The sequence below is a fragment of the Mesoplodon bidens genome (assembly GCF_964165515.1).
Source record: "Mesoplodon bidens genome assembly, chromosome: 11".
In the NCBI taxonomy this organism is placed as follows: domain Eukaryota; kingdom Metazoa; phylum Chordata; class Mammalia; order Artiodactyla; family Ziphiidae; genus Mesoplodon; species Mesoplodon bidens.
The window spans coordinates 46725619-46742492 of NC_138167.1; the positions used below are offsets into that span (position 1 = coordinate 46725619).

General features: G+C 49.9%; 1 protein-coding gene across 2 annotated transcripts; it reads right to left on the reverse strand.

Moving 5' to 3' along the window:
• Positions 1-148: 148 nt before the first annotated feature.
• On the reverse strand, positions 149-14044 carry SMARCD1 (SWI/SNF related BAF chromatin remodeling complex subunit D1; the record flags this gene model as incomplete). 2 transcript variants are annotated; one of them, XM_081248341.1, is made up of 14 exons in its annotated part: positions 13795-14020; positions 12951-13138; positions 12644-12686; positions 12425-12547; positions 11819-11941; positions 10640-10756; positions 9035-9136; positions 8581-8742; positions 8403-8500; positions 7033-7168; positions 5283-5405; positions 4057-4158; positions 3330-3383; positions 149-265 (listed from the first exon to the last, which is right to left on the reverse strand). In XM_081248341.1, the coding sequence occupies exons 1-14, from the start codon at positions 13969-13971 to the stop codon at positions 149-151; spliced, it is 1665 nt and encodes a 554-aa protein (XP_081104467.1). In that variant the 5' UTR covers positions 13972-14020. The 2 variants fall into 2 exon arrangements, with proteins under 2 accessions (XP_081104467.1, XP_081104466.1); XM_081248340.1 differs by lacking the exon at positions 149-265 and having other exon boundaries at positions 2209-3925; positions 13795-14044.
• Between the last annotated feature and the right edge of the window lie 2830 nt (positions 14045-16874).

A 16874-nucleotide genomic window follows, 5' to 3' on the forward strand; every position in this document is an offset into this window, starting at 1 on the left:
TGGAGGCTCTGATGCCAAGTGGCCCACAAGTCTTTTGCAGACTCTGGGCTTGAGGAGGAGGAGGATAGGAGAGAAAAGAAGGCAGCCCAAGTGTTCACTGTCCTTGAGAGGTATTGAGCTTCCTTCACTTCTTTCTTGGGTTTCCAGGCTAACCCCACACTAGGGGCTCCTTCAGGTTAGTGGCTAGTTTGCAGAAGCCAGAGAGGGGAAGGGAGGCAGGACCTGGGGCAGTTGTGACCTCTGTAGAGCTTTGTGGTCTCAGATGCTGTAATCAAGAGCAAGTGGGGTGTGTGCTTCTCGGGGGAGGGAGGATGGAAGGGACACACAGTGCAGTTCAGGGCTCTACATCACCCACAGCAACCTGTTTAACTACAAGGGGGAACTCTAGTTTCTAGGCTGACGTGGAGAGTGGGGCAAAGGCCCCCTACACTCCAGCTGTCTGTGCACCTTGGCCTGGAAGGCAGACAGCACTGTGTGCTCATGTGCTGACCTCCTGACCTGGCTGACTGCTGAGTGGGTGTTTCCATCCCCCTGGGCTGCTGCTGGCTGCAAAGTGATAAGCACTGGGCCAGAGGGGAGTCTGTGGGCAATCACTGGGTAAGGGTCAGTGGCCCTGAGGTCAAGACTGGGGAGAAATGGTTTCCTAAGTTCTAGGGACTGCCCGGGAAAAAGCCCACCATACTCTACTCCCATGGCCAGGGAGTTCCCGTAGGGGGACATACGTGAAATCAGCAGTTGATTGTCTCTCTTAGGAACAAAATTATGGCTACTACAGAGCCAGCCTCCCACAGACCACTGTTATTGCACTGGCACTGTGACAAAGGCACCAGTGCCAGGCTGCCAGCTGGGAGCACTGATTATGGGTGATGGAAGAGAAAGAATGCTTCTGTCCCTAGCACACAGGATGAGAACCCCAAAGAATGGATGTTTATGCATAAAATAACCTCTTGTTTTTGCCTAAATGCTTCCATCTTTTTGTCCCTACGATCATTTTAAGTAGTATGGAGACAAAGAATTTGTTCATTTATATAGGAATAAAGAGTGTGCAGAGATTCAGAATTAGCCTGTCACAGGCCAATAATCTGTACCACTAGAGCTCTTTTCCCAAGAGCAAACTGCAGATTTGCTTGAAATTAATAATGGTTCATCAGCCATTCATTACACATGTAATTAGCCTGGGTGAAAACAGATGCCATTTCAATGTCCTTGACATCAATTTTTTCCACTCCCAAGTTATCATCACCCACACACTCTCTTCTGCTTTCCCTACTCAAGTCTGATAAACTCCCACATTCCAGATTGGGAATAGTGGCTGTATCCTTGGGTTTGACTGCATATACGCAATACTTGAGTGTTCACATGCATGGAGGCTAAAGTTAATTTTTTAACTACAACTTTGGAATGTAGTTGCCTTCACCCTGTGTTCTAAACCCCCTTCTTGAGTAGAACCAAGCTAGATAATGGCACAAAGGAGGAAAGTAAAGAACCACCAGGCATACGATGGAAAGCAGGCATATGATGGAAACTGCAGCAGAATTTCATGCTTCTTGCTAATGGGACCCAATCCTGAGCAAAGTCTTCTCAACCCTACCAGTGAAGGCTTGGTTGTCCATAGCATGAGGATGACAGTGCAGCACTTCCATGCCAGTCTTAGGAACTAAAATCTCACTCAGGGTTGAGAAAGCGGAACCTGAAAGAATGGCAGGCACACAAACCACAAACGTCTTCAGTCCTCATACATACAGCGCTGGCCCGTATGAAGACAGGAGCCCTGAGAATTCTAGAGGAGGCTCGAGTTCAAGTGTAAGGGCCACAGGTACCCAAGGATGGCACACTCGAGCCAGCCTGGGGAGTTTAGAAGGACAAGGGAGAGAAGGGCAGTGCCACTGTCTTGTTAGAATCTTCCTTAACGGGAACGGAGGACAGGACTCTCAGATCCAGTGATGAAGCCCACTAATCCCAACCAGCACCTGGCCTGCTTGGTTGGACCATTGGGGCTGATAGAACAAGCTCTAAGGTGAGAACTTGAGGTCCCCAGGGTAGAAATCTTTTCACCATATCCCCAGTGCCTAGAACCATAGCTGGCACACAGCAGGTGCTCAATAAATATTTGTCAAATAGAATGAACAAACACCATGAGCATGGCTAATGGTATCGAAGAAGAAAGCTCAGGGAAGAGCTCTCCATCAGTAGGTAGGGGGACCCATCCTTCAGAAGATTCTTTTATTAAAACTGGGTGACATCGGTAAGGGGACAGTACAAAAAAAATTTTGGTCCATGAAAAAAACATAATAATTCAGTTAATAAAAACAGTTATCTTCAGGGACACTGTGTAGGAGTGCTGAGCTTCCTTCTCACGGTTCCAGCCCCAGGGACAGAGGTTGTCTGTCCAGTGTCACTCTGGGGAGAACCTTTCAAGGGAAGAGTGGGATAATGACAGCAAGGGGAAGACGGGGAGAAAGTTCTGCTGTCCCCAGTGTGGGACAGTCAGGGATACGGGCTGGGGGGTGTGCTCGCAGAAGCCTGAGGAGGGGGTGGGGAAGCAGGGGCTTTGTCAGTTCTGCGGGTTTAGAGCCCATGCTGAACGGGATTCCCCCTCTGTGCCCAGCCGTCTCCCACCCTGCTGTGTTGAGTCTGCGAGCCTGGGCTATGCTAACTCGGGGGTGATACAACCTGGAAGAAGAATTTGAGGCTCTCCTGGAAAGATGCAAAACCATCTAAGTTGCAAGGGGCCAAGATCACAAGGTCCTGCTGCTACCTGAGGGGTCTGAAGCTTTGAGGGCAGGGGCTTGGGAGTCACAGTCCTGTGAGGCAGGGAGAGGGAAGAGTCACAGACCCAACTCAGAGCTATTCTCCAGCCCTAGGCGCTTTCACTCCTCAGTGCCCTGGAAGTCACCAGTGGGTGTCAACTGGGCAGACAAGGGACAGGAAGACAGGGATGGCCCAGGGCTTTTACCCGTTTGATTTTAGGCCTGTTTCTCCATGAAAGGATGGGGGAGGCAGGGTGGAATGAATGAATGAGTCACACCTCCAAGCAACAGCAGGAAGGAACAACCTCCGCTGGCAATGACAGTACCCCCGGTGAGGGCCCTTGGGGCTCTGACAGGGAAAGGCAAGATTCCCCCACTCGAATGCCCTGGGTTAGGACAGATAGGAGGGGATCCTAAAAAGCAGCTACAGGGAGTGTGGTGAGAGGGAGCAATACTAAGAGAACAAACTCCAGTACTGATGTGGACCCCCTACGAGGGAGTAAGAGAAGCACTGAGACAGCAGGCCACTCTAGAGGGCCGCGGACTGACCTGGGGCTCAGGTCAGTGGAGCCCAAGAACCAGGAGTCCTTCAGTGCTAGAGGGCGACAAGTGAAGGGAGAGTGTGCGCCAAACCTGTGGAGGGAAGGGAGGAAACTGGATTCTGTCATCAGGAAAGCCAAGATCAACTAGCTTATAGAGGGCCCCCAGGCCTGAGTCTCGGAGAAGGGGCCAAAGCTCCCAACTCCCGGGTCTCTGAAGGGCAGGATCAGTGTAGCCGGTCCCCTTGAAGACCACGTGGCCTTAGGCCCAATCCATTCAATGCACTGATTACCACTATGGGTTCTCTCTCTAATACTATCTAGAGGTCCTATGCAGACCAGGGGAGGGTACAGGCACATGGGAACTTTGTGGGGCAAAGGGAAGCTGGGGGTAGGAAGGGATGGGGTGGGAGAAGAGGGCAACAGGTATCATGTGAGACCCTCTTCATTCTGGTGTTGTCCTAGAACCAACAGCATCCCCTGGAAGGCCCCAAGCAAGACCAAGGCAGGTGCTATGAGGCAGGCAGCACAGGGCCCAAATAAAGAAATCGGTGCAGCCAAATCAGGGCTGTGGGAGAAGCCCTATGTATTTCGGATTCCCAGGGCTTGCTCTAATTCTTGTCGTCTCTGCTGCACCTAAGGAGAAAATAGTGGAGGGAGTGGAAGATGAGACAAACCAGAAGTTGGTACCTAACACCACTGACCCCCATCAAGGGTGCAGACCCCTTGCCTTTTGTCAGTTTCTCCTGTGCACCCCAGGTGCCTACCTTGGAGTAGAAGTATCGGCACACGGCCTCCTGTGCCCAAGGCTGGAAGTAGAACTCAGCTCGGCGCTCTTCCTCTGGGTTACCCACCACATCAGTCATGGTCTGAGGGAGACGGGAGGGGGAAGACACAGAAAAGACTTGTTTCCTTCCTTGTCATCTGTTATGGATTGAATTGTATCCCCTAAAAGATGTTGAAATCCTAACCCTCCCAGTACCTGTGAATGTGACCTTATCTAGGAATAGGGTCTCTGCGGATGATCAAGCTAAGATAAGGTCATTAGGATGGGCCTAATCCAGTATGACTGGTGTCTTTATAAAAGGGGAAACTTAGACACAGAGACAGACATGCAGAGAGGAAAGATGATATGAAGACACATGGAGAACACCATCTGCAAACCAAGGAATGCCCGAGGCTACCACAAGCTAGGAGAGAGGCCTGGAACAGACTCTCCCTCCCAGCCCTCAGAAGGAACCAAACCCTGCTGACACCCTGATTTCAGACTCTAGCCTCCAGAACCACGAGACAATACAGTTTCCCTTGTTTAAGCGACTCAGTTTGTGGTACTTTACTACGGTGGCCCTAGCAAACCACTGAAACAACACCCCAAGTCGCCTGTGCTGTCAACAAGTCATTGCCTTCTTCAGGGATCCTTTCAGGCACCCCGTCCCTTGCTCCTCTTCTCGGGCTAACTGCAGTCAATCACCACAGAATAGGCGCGCACCGAGGACACATCTCGCACATTCTATGCTCATTCCTACCTTCCTGCCTGAGCTTATGATGCTCCCCTCTCTGGGATATAACTCAAATCCCAAATTCTCCATGAAGCCTTCCCTAGCTATTCTAGCCTCATCAATCTCCCTTCTCCTTTGTATGACCTTTTTGGTACTGGTGAGTTCCAATAACGTCTTACATGATTACTACTTTTTAAATCACAGTAACATGGTTTCTCCGAACAGAATGTGTGCTACTTTGAAAAAGATCAAGTTTTCCACTCTGTATCGCCTACAATACGGTGGGTGCACAGTGACAGCACATAGTAAGTACTAGATAAACACTTGACGGTTCCACCTCCATTTCCCTACTTAATTGTAAAATGGGCCCTGGAACACACTAAAGGAAGTCTGGTCCCTCACCTTCCCCTGGCTCTCTATCTCATGCTACGGAAACGGAGCAAATGTATGCCTCACGGATCTAAGTGTCTTTGCACCTGTCCCAGGTTCTTTACCTTGAGGTCCCGGCACTGGGACTGAAGCCAGTCATTGATGAAACCCTGAGGGTCTCTGGCAAAGCTCAGCATGAACTCTCGCTGGGTCTTCAGCTGATTGATAGTTTCTATGGTCTCATGGATCTGAAAGGAAGAAGGAAGCTCATAACATTTTCACACTGGGGAAATGCAAAGTTACATGGCAGGCAGTGTGTGACTTCCTGTGCCGCTCCCAACCTAAGAACAGAGCGTGGCCCAGAAATGGCACTGCTGCCCCGCCTGCTCCGGCGCTCGGCATTCGCTTAGCAGGTGATGTGCACCGTGTCTCTATACACCCCACGTGAGGGAAGTTTTCCTTTTAGTCTCCACAATGTCCACTGTGGACGACGCTACATGGTGAATATTTAATCCACAGCACAAATGGGTCCTGAAACACTCTCAGGTAGAAAAGAAGTGGTACAGAGAGCTGTCTCAAAAGCTGTGGTCCGTGGGTTTTGTTCTTTGTCCTCTTCTCATTCTCTCTACTCCTCCTGGCGATTTCATCTACTTGTATGTCTTCCAGTACCACTGACAAGGTGATGAGTCCCCAGTCTGCAGACCAGAATCCATTTTCCAAACTCCAACCCATCCGCCTGCTTGACATCTCAAGGCACCTTAAACTCTCCGAAACTAAATTCACGACCTTTCCCCAATACCTGCTTCTCCTCCTGTTCCCAATCTGAGTAACTACAACTGTACACTCCAGCTGAAAACCTGAGGGCCGTCATAACGCCTCTTCTCCCTCACACCTCCCCCCACCGTCTCCACCCAGTGTCCAAATCTCTGCAATTTCACCTTAACACCTTCCAAATCTATCTACTCATTTCCATTCTCACTGTCAGCACCGTAAGTTTAGGCCCTCAACACATCTCACGTGCATCACTGCACCAGCCACTTAACTGGGCTTCCTTCCTGCACATCTGCCCCCATTACAATTCACTCCCCACCATCCTGCCAGTGATCATTCTAAATGCAAAGAGCACCAGGCCCTCCAGTTTTCAGGACAAAGTATAAGCCAGTTTTCCCCGCAAAGCTGCTTCATGACTAGGATCCTGCTTCCCTATCCAGTTTCTTTTCCCCAGCACCCTGAGCTCTATCTAACACAGTAAGCAGCTTGTACTTCTTGAACATGCCAGGCTCTCTGCTCATCTTTGGGCCTTCATACACCCTGCTCCCTCTTTCTGGAATGGCCTCTGCCCCCCAAGCCCCTAAGCAACATCCTCCTTTCTCCCCTTTCGTTGACCCCCATGTCGTCCTTCAAGATTTAGTTGGGGCATCAGCTCCTCCAGGAAGGCCTCCCTGTTCTCCTTTGTGTTCCCAGAGCCTTTCTGGCTTTACCTGCATGGACTATGTCTGATAATGGTATCGATAATAACAACAGGAGCAGCAGCGGCCATTTGTTTTTTTGTGTGGTTTTTTTTGCCATTTGTTTTTATGTGCCAGATACAATGTCATGTCTTTACATACACTGTCTCATTTAACCCTCATAACAAACTTATAAAAATACGTATTATGGTCTCTATTTCGCAGATCAGAAACTGAGGCTCAAAGCTATTAAGAGGTATTGCCAAGAATCAGAACTCATGTGTGTCTGGCTCCAACCAGCACCAAACAGAGTGCCTAGCATTTACTGGGTGGCAGTACATTTTGAATGAATATCAAGAATCAAAAGAAGCCAAGAAGCTGCGATAGAGGGCTGGTGGCACCCAACTATACAGGGCATGGTCCCTACCTTGTTGTCTAGAGTAGCAATCTCCTGCTGGCTGGCAGTAGACAGCAGAAAAGAATTCATCTGGGTCTTCAAGGTATCATCCACTTCCACATCAATGTCATAACAAGCTGTCTTTTTCTGATCATTCGGGTCAACACTGGGGAGGAAACCAAAGGGGCCTGGTAAAGGGCTTGTCCCCTAAGACCTAATTACACAGGGTCAAAAAGATGGTCTAGACTGAAGGGCAAGGAGTTGACTGCAAAAGGGCACAAGAGACCTCTTCGGTGTGACGGAAATGTTCTGTACGTTCCTTGTGGTGATAGCTACAGGATGTATACGTTTGCCAAAAATCATCAAATTTTATTTTAAGTGGGTGCAATATATTGCATATAAACCTCAACAGAGTTAATTAAAAAAAAAAACTCAATGGTAAAAATTCAAATGTTACAGAAGGTATCCAATGAAAAGTAAGTTTCTCCCTCCCCACAAGGAGACCATCACTACAGTATCTTCTATATCTTTCCCCCATTAAGCTAAAATTGACCCTGAAAATTAATTCAAATAAAACACATACCATGCAAAATAAAAAGTGGCGTAACTTTAAGCCCATGAATACGGGACAAACTAGCTTCTACTGACCCAGTGCATAGGCTGTAGGAGTTACTATTGGCTGAGTGATGATGGTTCAGGGTCTAATGAAAGGAAGGCTAATTAATATGGAATGAGGGAAAGAAGGCAAAAACTACATCCAGCCAGAAGACATGCTGCTTTGAGGAGAAGATGCCCTCCTTCACTCCATATCTCCCTAGAGAAGCCTTGCTCGTCCACCTTCTGAACAGAAAAGTAGATGGAGGTAATGGAGTTGGAGTCTCAGCTTAGAATGTCCTACCACCCAGAGAAAAGATAGTAGCTCATAAGTGATGAGGTGGTAAATATCCAATAACTGATTCTCCAAAAGAGGAGAAGAAGAAGAAGAAGAAGAACAAAAAGCCCTGACTTGTAGCATTTGCTGATTTCTGTGTTTTAAATATTCTCGACATGATTGATTTCAAGATGCCAACATTATATCACTGATCAAGGAGCTGGGAAGGGAAGTGCAGTAACATATCATTAGATCGTATTTCCACCATACAGACACAATAGACAGAAGTAACCCTGAAAACACAAACACCAGTAAGCTAATATAATAATTCAGAGATGATGAATTTTTGAGTATATATTACCCTTATTTTTAATATAACGTATTTAATTGCAAGTTTGTATAATTTAACCTTAAATAACGACTGTGTTTAACAACCTGCTTGCAAAATCCCTGAAAATTTTGAGAACTGACTTGTGCAGCTGGTGCAAGCCAGCTCCAGCACACCACTGCCCTGTACACACATGCTTACCTGATGACATGATTAATGATGATGGGCTCTGGTGGCATAAGCAAGGCGTGGAGCCGTTGGGGGATCTCTGAAAACTTCATACGTTGAGACTCAAAGATCTGCGGGAAAGAGGAGAAGCAGCTAAGAGCACAATTAGTGCTCCAGTGGACTTGAGCAAAAGAATGGGTCCTTTTCTTACCTGCTGGAGGTACTTGTCACAGATGACAAACTCCCGCTCATGTGGGTCCTGGAGCTTATGCGTCTTAATATATTGCCACAGTGCTTGAATGATCACTGGACGGGTCTGGGTGTGGATGCCCAGCAGCCGAGCCAGACGAGGGTCTAATTTAAACTGAGGAGGCTATAGAGAACCAAAGAGTTTGGGATGAAGCTAATGAGCTGAGTCTATGTGCATTATGAGGTGCTTGGCATGGCCATACATTCAAGCCATTCAACAGGCATTAATGAGGTGCTTTCCCTGGGGCAGAAATACACTAACAGGAACTCAGAAATGACTAAGACCCTATCCCTATATTTAGGGAGGTAACAGTCTGGCGGCAAATTACCCACAACTAGACTTAAACCTTTAAATGTGAGACTGCTGATGGGATGTGGCTGTGAAAGCTGGACCCCCTCACATCAGCACAAAATACCTGGTAATCCAGCATCAGCAGGACAGTACACCGTACATTCACGTCTCCTGGCCGCTTCACCTGGAAGCCATCTGTCTCCTGGGTAGTGGCGGTCCTGTGCCACTACAGAGAGGAAGATGTCAGGGGGTGCTCTCCCAGAGGAAGAGCTGGGGTGGGAGGGAAGAGCTTCTGTAATGACTGAATATTCAACTTTGATTACTGAAGCTACTGGAGAAGAGCAACAGCATGAGACATTTTAAAAAACTGCATATGACTTTGGGATTCCTGTCTACAAGTCGATTGACCTTTTCATTATGACTGCTCAGGGTCACATTTAAATTAGCCTGAACTTTCAGTGATAATTTTATCCACAAAAATGGATAATATACATGTGTATAGTAAAATAACGTAGCTATCATCTATTGGGTACTTACTATGTGCAAGAATATTCTAAAGCATTTACTTGGATTATCACATTTAATCCCCACAACATCCATACGAGATAGGCACCATTAAACCTATTCTACAGATGAGAAAACTAATGCTTAGAAGAGTGAAGTAAGCTGCCTAAGGTCAACAGCCAATAAGTGGTGGAGCTGCTATCTGAGCTCTGGTGTGTCAGATTCTACAGTCCACATTCTTAGCCACTATGCTCTACTGCTATAAAGTTAAGTTAAATATATTTACAAATTTCTATTGATTCTATGACTTACTTCCCTTATTAGATGGTAAAAACCTGCAGCTACACTGGCAAAGAAAGGAGCAGGTTAAGTTCACCTGGAGTGCTGGACTGTCTCATTCTGGTTTTGACTATATCCCAGAGAACACTGTTGCTAACATAGTCTTCAGAACAACACTATGTAATCAGGCATTACAATAAAGAATTTTTGATGATTTGGAATGTGAATCTAAACAGAGCAGGAACCAAAAGCAAGTCCCAGATCTGCAAAAGTAGCCTTGGCAAGGACTAGAACCCTATTAGTTAACCCCCTTAATCACAGCACTTGTTACCAGGAAAAAGGTAGAATGGTGTGTGGATAACTACATCTCACCATTTTTATTTTTATTTTACTTTTTTAATTTTTATTTTATTTTCCAGTACGCAGGCCTCTCACTGTTGTGGCCTCTCCCGTTGCAGAGCACAGGCTCCAGACGCGCAGGCTCAGCGGCCATGGCTCACGGGCCCAGCCACTCTGCGGCATGTGGGATCTTCCCAGACCGGGGCACGAACCCGTGTCCCCTGCATTGGCAGGTGGACTCGCAACCACTGCGCCACCAGGGAAGCCCCATCTCACCATTTTTAATAAGCAAGATGCAGAGATGGCTTGGCATGTGTAAGAGGCCTCCATCAGAATTTTCCTTGAAAGTGGGGGCAGCAACAAAGATAGTAAAATTTAAAAGGTGGGACAAGTCAGACTGCAAAAGCTCTTGGGTCCAAACAGTACCAGAACTGAACAGCTAGTGCCACCTGGAGGCCAACGTGCAAACTGCGTTGGAGGAATTGTACACCTGGGGTAACCCTTTATTCATACCTTCCCCTTTCCCTAGACATTAATGTTTGGCTCCCAAGTCCATCATCCTCCAGTCATAAAGTCAAAGCAAAGCCTAGAGGACAGAACTACTCACTTCCACCAGATGGTTATCTGGCCCATACAGGTCTTTGTCCAGTTCGATCACCAAGGACTTAAAAAAAGAAGAGAACTTCCTCTTTTGTTTGGTGGCATCGTATTTGGACAAGGCTGACTAGAGGAGAGAGAGGAGAGGTCATGTTAGAAAAGGCCAGAAGAAATTCCCCAAAACAAAGTCCTATAAAAAAGGAACCCACAAAAGCAATGGGAAAAAAACTCAAAAATGTCTTCTGAGAACCTCTTAGGAGATGGCAAGGCAGGTGTCTGTGGATACTGAACAAGTCACAGTAGCAATGAACCCTGAAGCAGCAGCCTATAACACATATAGGGTGATTGACGTACCCACCTCATTTCCCCAAGGGAAATGGGGCAAGTTAAGCCAAACCTCTGCCCATAATAAAGCGAGTCTAAACAGAGAAAAGTCTGACTCTAGAGGGGAAATGAATCACAGGTAATAAAAAGCCAGAACAAAAACAGCTTTATTTGGATGACATGACACCACCAGTAGATGGACCGGACCTATATAGAGAAAAAGGAGGCTCTGACACTGAGCCCTGGTTCTCCTGAAAAATGCATTCATACTGGCTTGCCTGTGAACAGCTAAAAATAGAGAGCCAGAGAGTATAAGGGAATGGCAGGTGAGCTTCTCCAAGGAGCTTCTGGGGTGGGAAGTTTGGGGGTTATCACCTGTCAGCTGATGTTCCCATGAAGCAACAAAGAGCCCGTCAGAGAAATCTATCCCACGTAAATTGTGAAATGTCTCCAATGGAAGCTGGGAAGATGGAGATGCCACAGTGGAGATCGAGAACCTCAAGGACTCAGAGAGGAAAGCATGGCCCAAATGCTAAGTGCAAACTCACTTGGTTTAAAAAAAAACCTAACTGAAAAATCTGCAGATACTGCCAAGTCCAATGGCTAGCAGCATCAGGAAGGAGGTAAACAACAAATCAAATCCCACGACAATAAGGTTCTCGATATGATACCACAGAGGGGGTCAAGCTGTGGGAGCCAGAAACAAAGAACCATTGTCTTTTAGTACAGGGAACACAGTGACCCTCTCCCTGCTGTTCCCAACAGGAGCTGTAAGCACCAGTCGGGCTTCCTGCCAACCAGACAATACTGCTTGTTCCCAGCAGCTCCCACCCTAAATGCCGACCACAGTGGACCTTGAACTCACATCCTCCAGGAGCCGTCCTTCTACCCGAAGCTCCCAGGAAGCCACCGTCCCTTCCCCATCCTCGGCATCTGACTTAGCCGGATTGAAAGTGTTAGAAATGAAAATTCGCAGCTTCCGTTTTTGCTGAGGAAGGCAGAAACAGGATTGATAGTGGGGCTTCAGTGGTTTGATGCTGAAGACAAGGGTCTCCCCAAACCTGAAAATGACTCCTAACAGACTGGCTTACTGTCTACCCAGTCCTTGGGGTGGGCGGATGGAGATTCCACCTAGAAGAAGAGTACAGGCCACTGGCCTGAGTGCAAGTGCATTCACCAGGATGTCAGATGGACAGAGTCATGCAAGGTGCCAGGTTCCCAAGGTGGCAGAGCAGTTGTAGCAAAAACACCCACAGGGTATATTTCTGGTGCAAGGAATATCAAAAGCCCCTCCCCCTTCGCTGTTCTGTTCTTGTGCTTCTAATGTAATTCTCAGTTGGTAGGCGAAGGGGAGAGATTTAATTTAAATGCCAAGGAGAGCTGTGCTATGCCTTTGATTTCTCATCCCAAGCCTGCTGAAGGTTCCCGCGTCCTCTCCTTTGGCTCTCTGCCTAGCACTCTCCTGCGTTACCTTGATGGGACGTTTCAAGGCCTCCTGGATATCTAGCCGTTTCCTCATGATAGTCTGGTCCAGTTTCCTTTCAAAAGCCAAGAGATCCATATAGGCCTGGGATTCTGGTACCAGTTCACGAATCTTAGGAGCAGAAAGATATCATTGGGATCTTGAGCTGACCATCTCTATTCTCAAGCTCACCACACCTTCAAGAAGACCTATATAGCCTGGACTCACCCTTTGAGGTAGAATTTTGTCAGCCATCTTCTTTTTCTTTGCACTGTTTGGAATAAACACTTATCAGGATGGGATGGAACTAGCCAGAACATGAAGACAGGCTGTCCGCACCTCCGTTTATAGTGAAGTGAAGGAACTGCAAAGCCTGTCTCAAGTCAGACACCCCCACCCCCAAAAAACGCAAAGCATTTTCAAGAATGAGCACCGTCTGCTGACACAGCACCACCACTTCTTGGTTGAGGGACTCCCACCACCTGCATCCTCCCAGGCATCCTCCCTCCCTCCCTCCGCCCCAGGGTCATCTTACTTGTGGTTCCGATTTTGGACCGCCTGCTGCTGGACCTGCTGGATCTGCTGAGGCGCAGGTCTCTTGCGGGACTGGTCCATCCCTGACTGGGCCAGGCCAGGTCGGACTGAAGGGTTCCCCCCATAGCCAGGGGGTCCCATGGAAGGTCCCTGAGGTGTCATTCGGCTGCCTGGTAGCATACCTGGTCTCTACACAGGGAAGAGGACCCAGAGATGTCATCGCTTCCCCTGCAAACCCCACCAAGAAAGGCAAAAGTGGGGGAGGCCTGAGTTCTTTGAATGAAACAAGGCTGAGGGGGTGGGGTGGAGCACAATGGTGGGCTGGGAGGAGAGCCCTCTATCTCTGTGAAATCTAGATAACTGGAGCTTCCTCAAATATAGCCCCAAAGCTAAGACAGCTAGATTACACTCAAATTCTCCCCAGTCTATTTTGTATCTGGCGCATTGGACATCTTCTCTAATTCCACTTTTGCTCACAGAGTACTGCCAGCTACTGTCTCCTCAGAAGCTGACCTCAATTTGCCAGCTACACCTTCTGTGTTCCTCTGGGCGCTGGAGCTGCCTAGGCCCTTTAGCACACAAGCTCTCACAGGCCCATGCTTTGCCCCACTTCTTCGTCCACCCTGGCTGTACACCCTGACTCCCCAAGAAAACAATGCCCCTAGGAGCAGATGAGGATGCTAACTGCCTCCCCTCCCTTCCCCGCACTGCCTCCCTGCACCCCGACTCACGGCCCGAATCCCTCCCTGGCGAGTCCCTCCTACTCCTCCCCGCACCCCTGTCACTCCCAGGCCCCCGCACGGCCCCGCCCCCGGCCAGCGCGCCCCTCCTCCTGCCGCACTCACCGGATAGGCCGCTCCGGGCATCGGGGAGCGGTACAGCCCTTGACCCGGCGCCGGGCCCATTCGCACCGGAGGCCCCGGAGTCCCGCCCGGACCCAGGGCAGCCGCCGCGCCCGCCCCTCCTGAGGCTCCGGCGCCGCCGCTCGGAGCCACAGACTGGAAACCCGCCCGGGCCGCCATCTTTCCCGGAGCCGCTGCTGCAGCTGCACAAAGAACCGGAACCGGAACTCCCCCCGCCCCCCGCGCGCCCCCCGCGCCCCCCGCGCGCCCGCCCGTCCGCCCGGCCGGCCCGCCGGCACGGGAGGCTCGGGGCAGCGAGACTGTGGGCTAGAGCGGGGGGAGACAAGCGGAAAAGGCGTGTGACCACTCCCTCCAGCCTTCACGGTCCGGGAGGGAAAACCATGGAGAGGAGCTCTGGGATAGAGAGGCCTTGCGAGCGGGCGCCCCCAGGCCGACGGAGGAAGACAAGGAACTGGAAAGGGGGACCACAGCTCAGGGTGATGGAGTAACTGCTTCATCTTGGCGCAATGCGTTTAACTTTACAAAGCGCTGTTTTTCCTTTCTTTCTCTTCCTGCTCTCAGCCCAGCGCGCTGAAGAGGAGTGCGCACTGTTTACTCCATTTTACAAACAGGAGAGGTGAACTCAGAGAGTAAATAACTTGGCAAAGTCAACCAACAAGTTAGCAGTAGAAGTCGAAACATAGAATCCAGATCTTCTGGTTGATAGTCCGGGGCTCATTCCATAGAAAAAATGCCTCAATAACTACCTCACGTTCGAACTTAAACCCAACTTTCCCCGTGACCTTTAACCTAACCTGCTTCTAGATTTTAAATTTATTATTATTATTTTTTTGGCGGTATGCGGGCCTCTCACTGTTGTGGCCTTTCCCGTTGCGGAGCACAGGCTCCGGACGCGCAGGCTCCGGACGCGCAGGCTCCGGACGCGCAGGCTCAGCGGCCATGGCTCACGGGCCCAGCCGCTTCGCGGCATGTGGGATCTTCCCGGACCGGGGCACGAACCCGCGTCCCCTGCATCAGCAGTCAGACTCTCAACCACTGCGCCACCAGGGAAGCCCTAAATTTATTTTGAAGTTTGACCCTGACCCCTCTCCAAAGAATCCTTTGTGCTAGGACTTCTCTTTGGGATCTTTGTTGCCTTTGACCTCTTCCTCTTTCCCTGCGCAGTGGTTCAAACCATTCCTGGTGTGATGGTCAGCCTGTCCCATCCCAGGAAGACCAGAGTAACCCTGCTCCCGCCGCCTTACTCCTGCCCTGATTGTTTGGCCCCAAGCCAAGCTCAGCTCTAAGCACTTAGTGGGAAGGCCTAAATACTATTCAAATAAGAGAAGAATGACACTGAAGAGGAGATAGTTAAAACCCAGTTTATTAGACCAGAGGCATGCGTCACCCATAGCCCTGCCTGCTGTTCTCCATCCGGAGCACACCCTTTGGCCTTGCTCCTGCTTCCCTCTGGAGAAGTCTGATCTCTAAGGAACTCCTAGGAGCCAAGAGTTCCCAAAGATCCCATATCCTCACTCTCCAACTGCAGGCCAATGCACAGGTGACCTGCCACAGGTCTTGTTCTGGGGCTGGAGACTGAGACAGCTGGGCAGAGAAGGCCTGTGAAAGGGCAGGGCTCTGGCCTGGGAGGAATGCCTGGTGGAGGGGGCACGGCAGGTACTCTACCTCACTGGTTTCTCTTTAAGGTAGGAAGGGAGGGACAGAACGGCAGAGCTTTCAGCTTCCCCTCTAGGCCTGTCTCTTTCTTCCCACTACCAAACTGTACCTTACCAGAAAATGTAAGTGGGGGGCTTGGGTATTAGGTGAGCAAAGAGGCCTGGGCATCCAGAAGGAGGCAAAGGCCACTGACTGAAGACCTCGGCCTCTGCCTGTCAGCACCCCGCTGCTTCAGCTGCAGAAGTCATCAACCCATAGCTCCCTCTGTCTCTGCAGATCTCAATCCCATGGGTAGGGGCTCTCTCTGTAGCAACCCCCTTCCATGGGGAGGCCACAGTCAGCTAGGCAAAGGACATTGGGGCGGGTGAAGCAGGGGTGGGAAAGTTACGGCTGCAGGGAGGGCAAAGGGTACCCAGGTTGGGGAGAGAAGGTGAGGCCAGAAAGAGGCAGAGCTTGTAATTCACAGCTTCCTTTATGTCGCCACCGAGACAGTGCGAAGGTTACAATGCGCGTGTCGTCTCCTTGTGCTTCTTAGAGGGATGTGTGTACACAGTACAGACACCAGGGGAGAATCCAACTCTTTATACAGGCGAAGGCATTCAGAGACCAGGGAGTGGGTGGAAACACAGAAGGGGAACTTGGGGTGGGAGGGTGGTTCTTAGAGACAAGAGGGGATGAAGTAGAGACAGAGTCAGGGGAAAGTATATACAGAGATATAGCAATATAGAGTCTGTATCATATAGAAATAGAAAATGCAGGTGAAGTTGTTGAGAGAAGCAAATGACGTTTCGGGAGAGGAGTTGGGAGAGTTCCATAAGAAAATTTATGGATGTGGCCCTCTGCAGGGGCCCCTGGGAGAGGGACCAGTGAGGTTAGGCACCAGTGCCCCTCTCCCTGAGCTGGAAGCCAACCAGCTGAATCTTTTATGGGATGGCAGAGGAGGGCCGCCTCTTGGGATTTCTCTCCAGCAGCTCTGGGGTGGCGGTGAACTTGTAGGTGTCAGGATGTGGCCTACAGCACCAGGGCCACATCTTGTCCCCAGTGCCACTTCTTCAGGGGATTCCCCACCCCTACCTCCCTAGAGACTTCACACTGTGTGAGGTGGTGGGGAGGGAACAGACACGACTCGGGTTCCTGCCTGGAGACTTGGGGTTGGGGGCGGTCACTGGGCTGAGAGGGTCTCTTAAGGCTGGGGAAGCCCCCCCTACTAGCCCTCCCCTTCAAGGTACATTCTCTGGTTTGGGGCCAAGTTCCAGACCCCGAGGATCCCCTCCACCCCCCACTGGGAGGGGGCTTTGGTGACTGGTGGCAGCAAAATGTAGGTGGACACTCAGATGACAGACAGCCAGACAGACAGAATTCAGGCTGGGAGCTGTGGGAGGCAGCATGGAGCAGAGAGGGGCAGC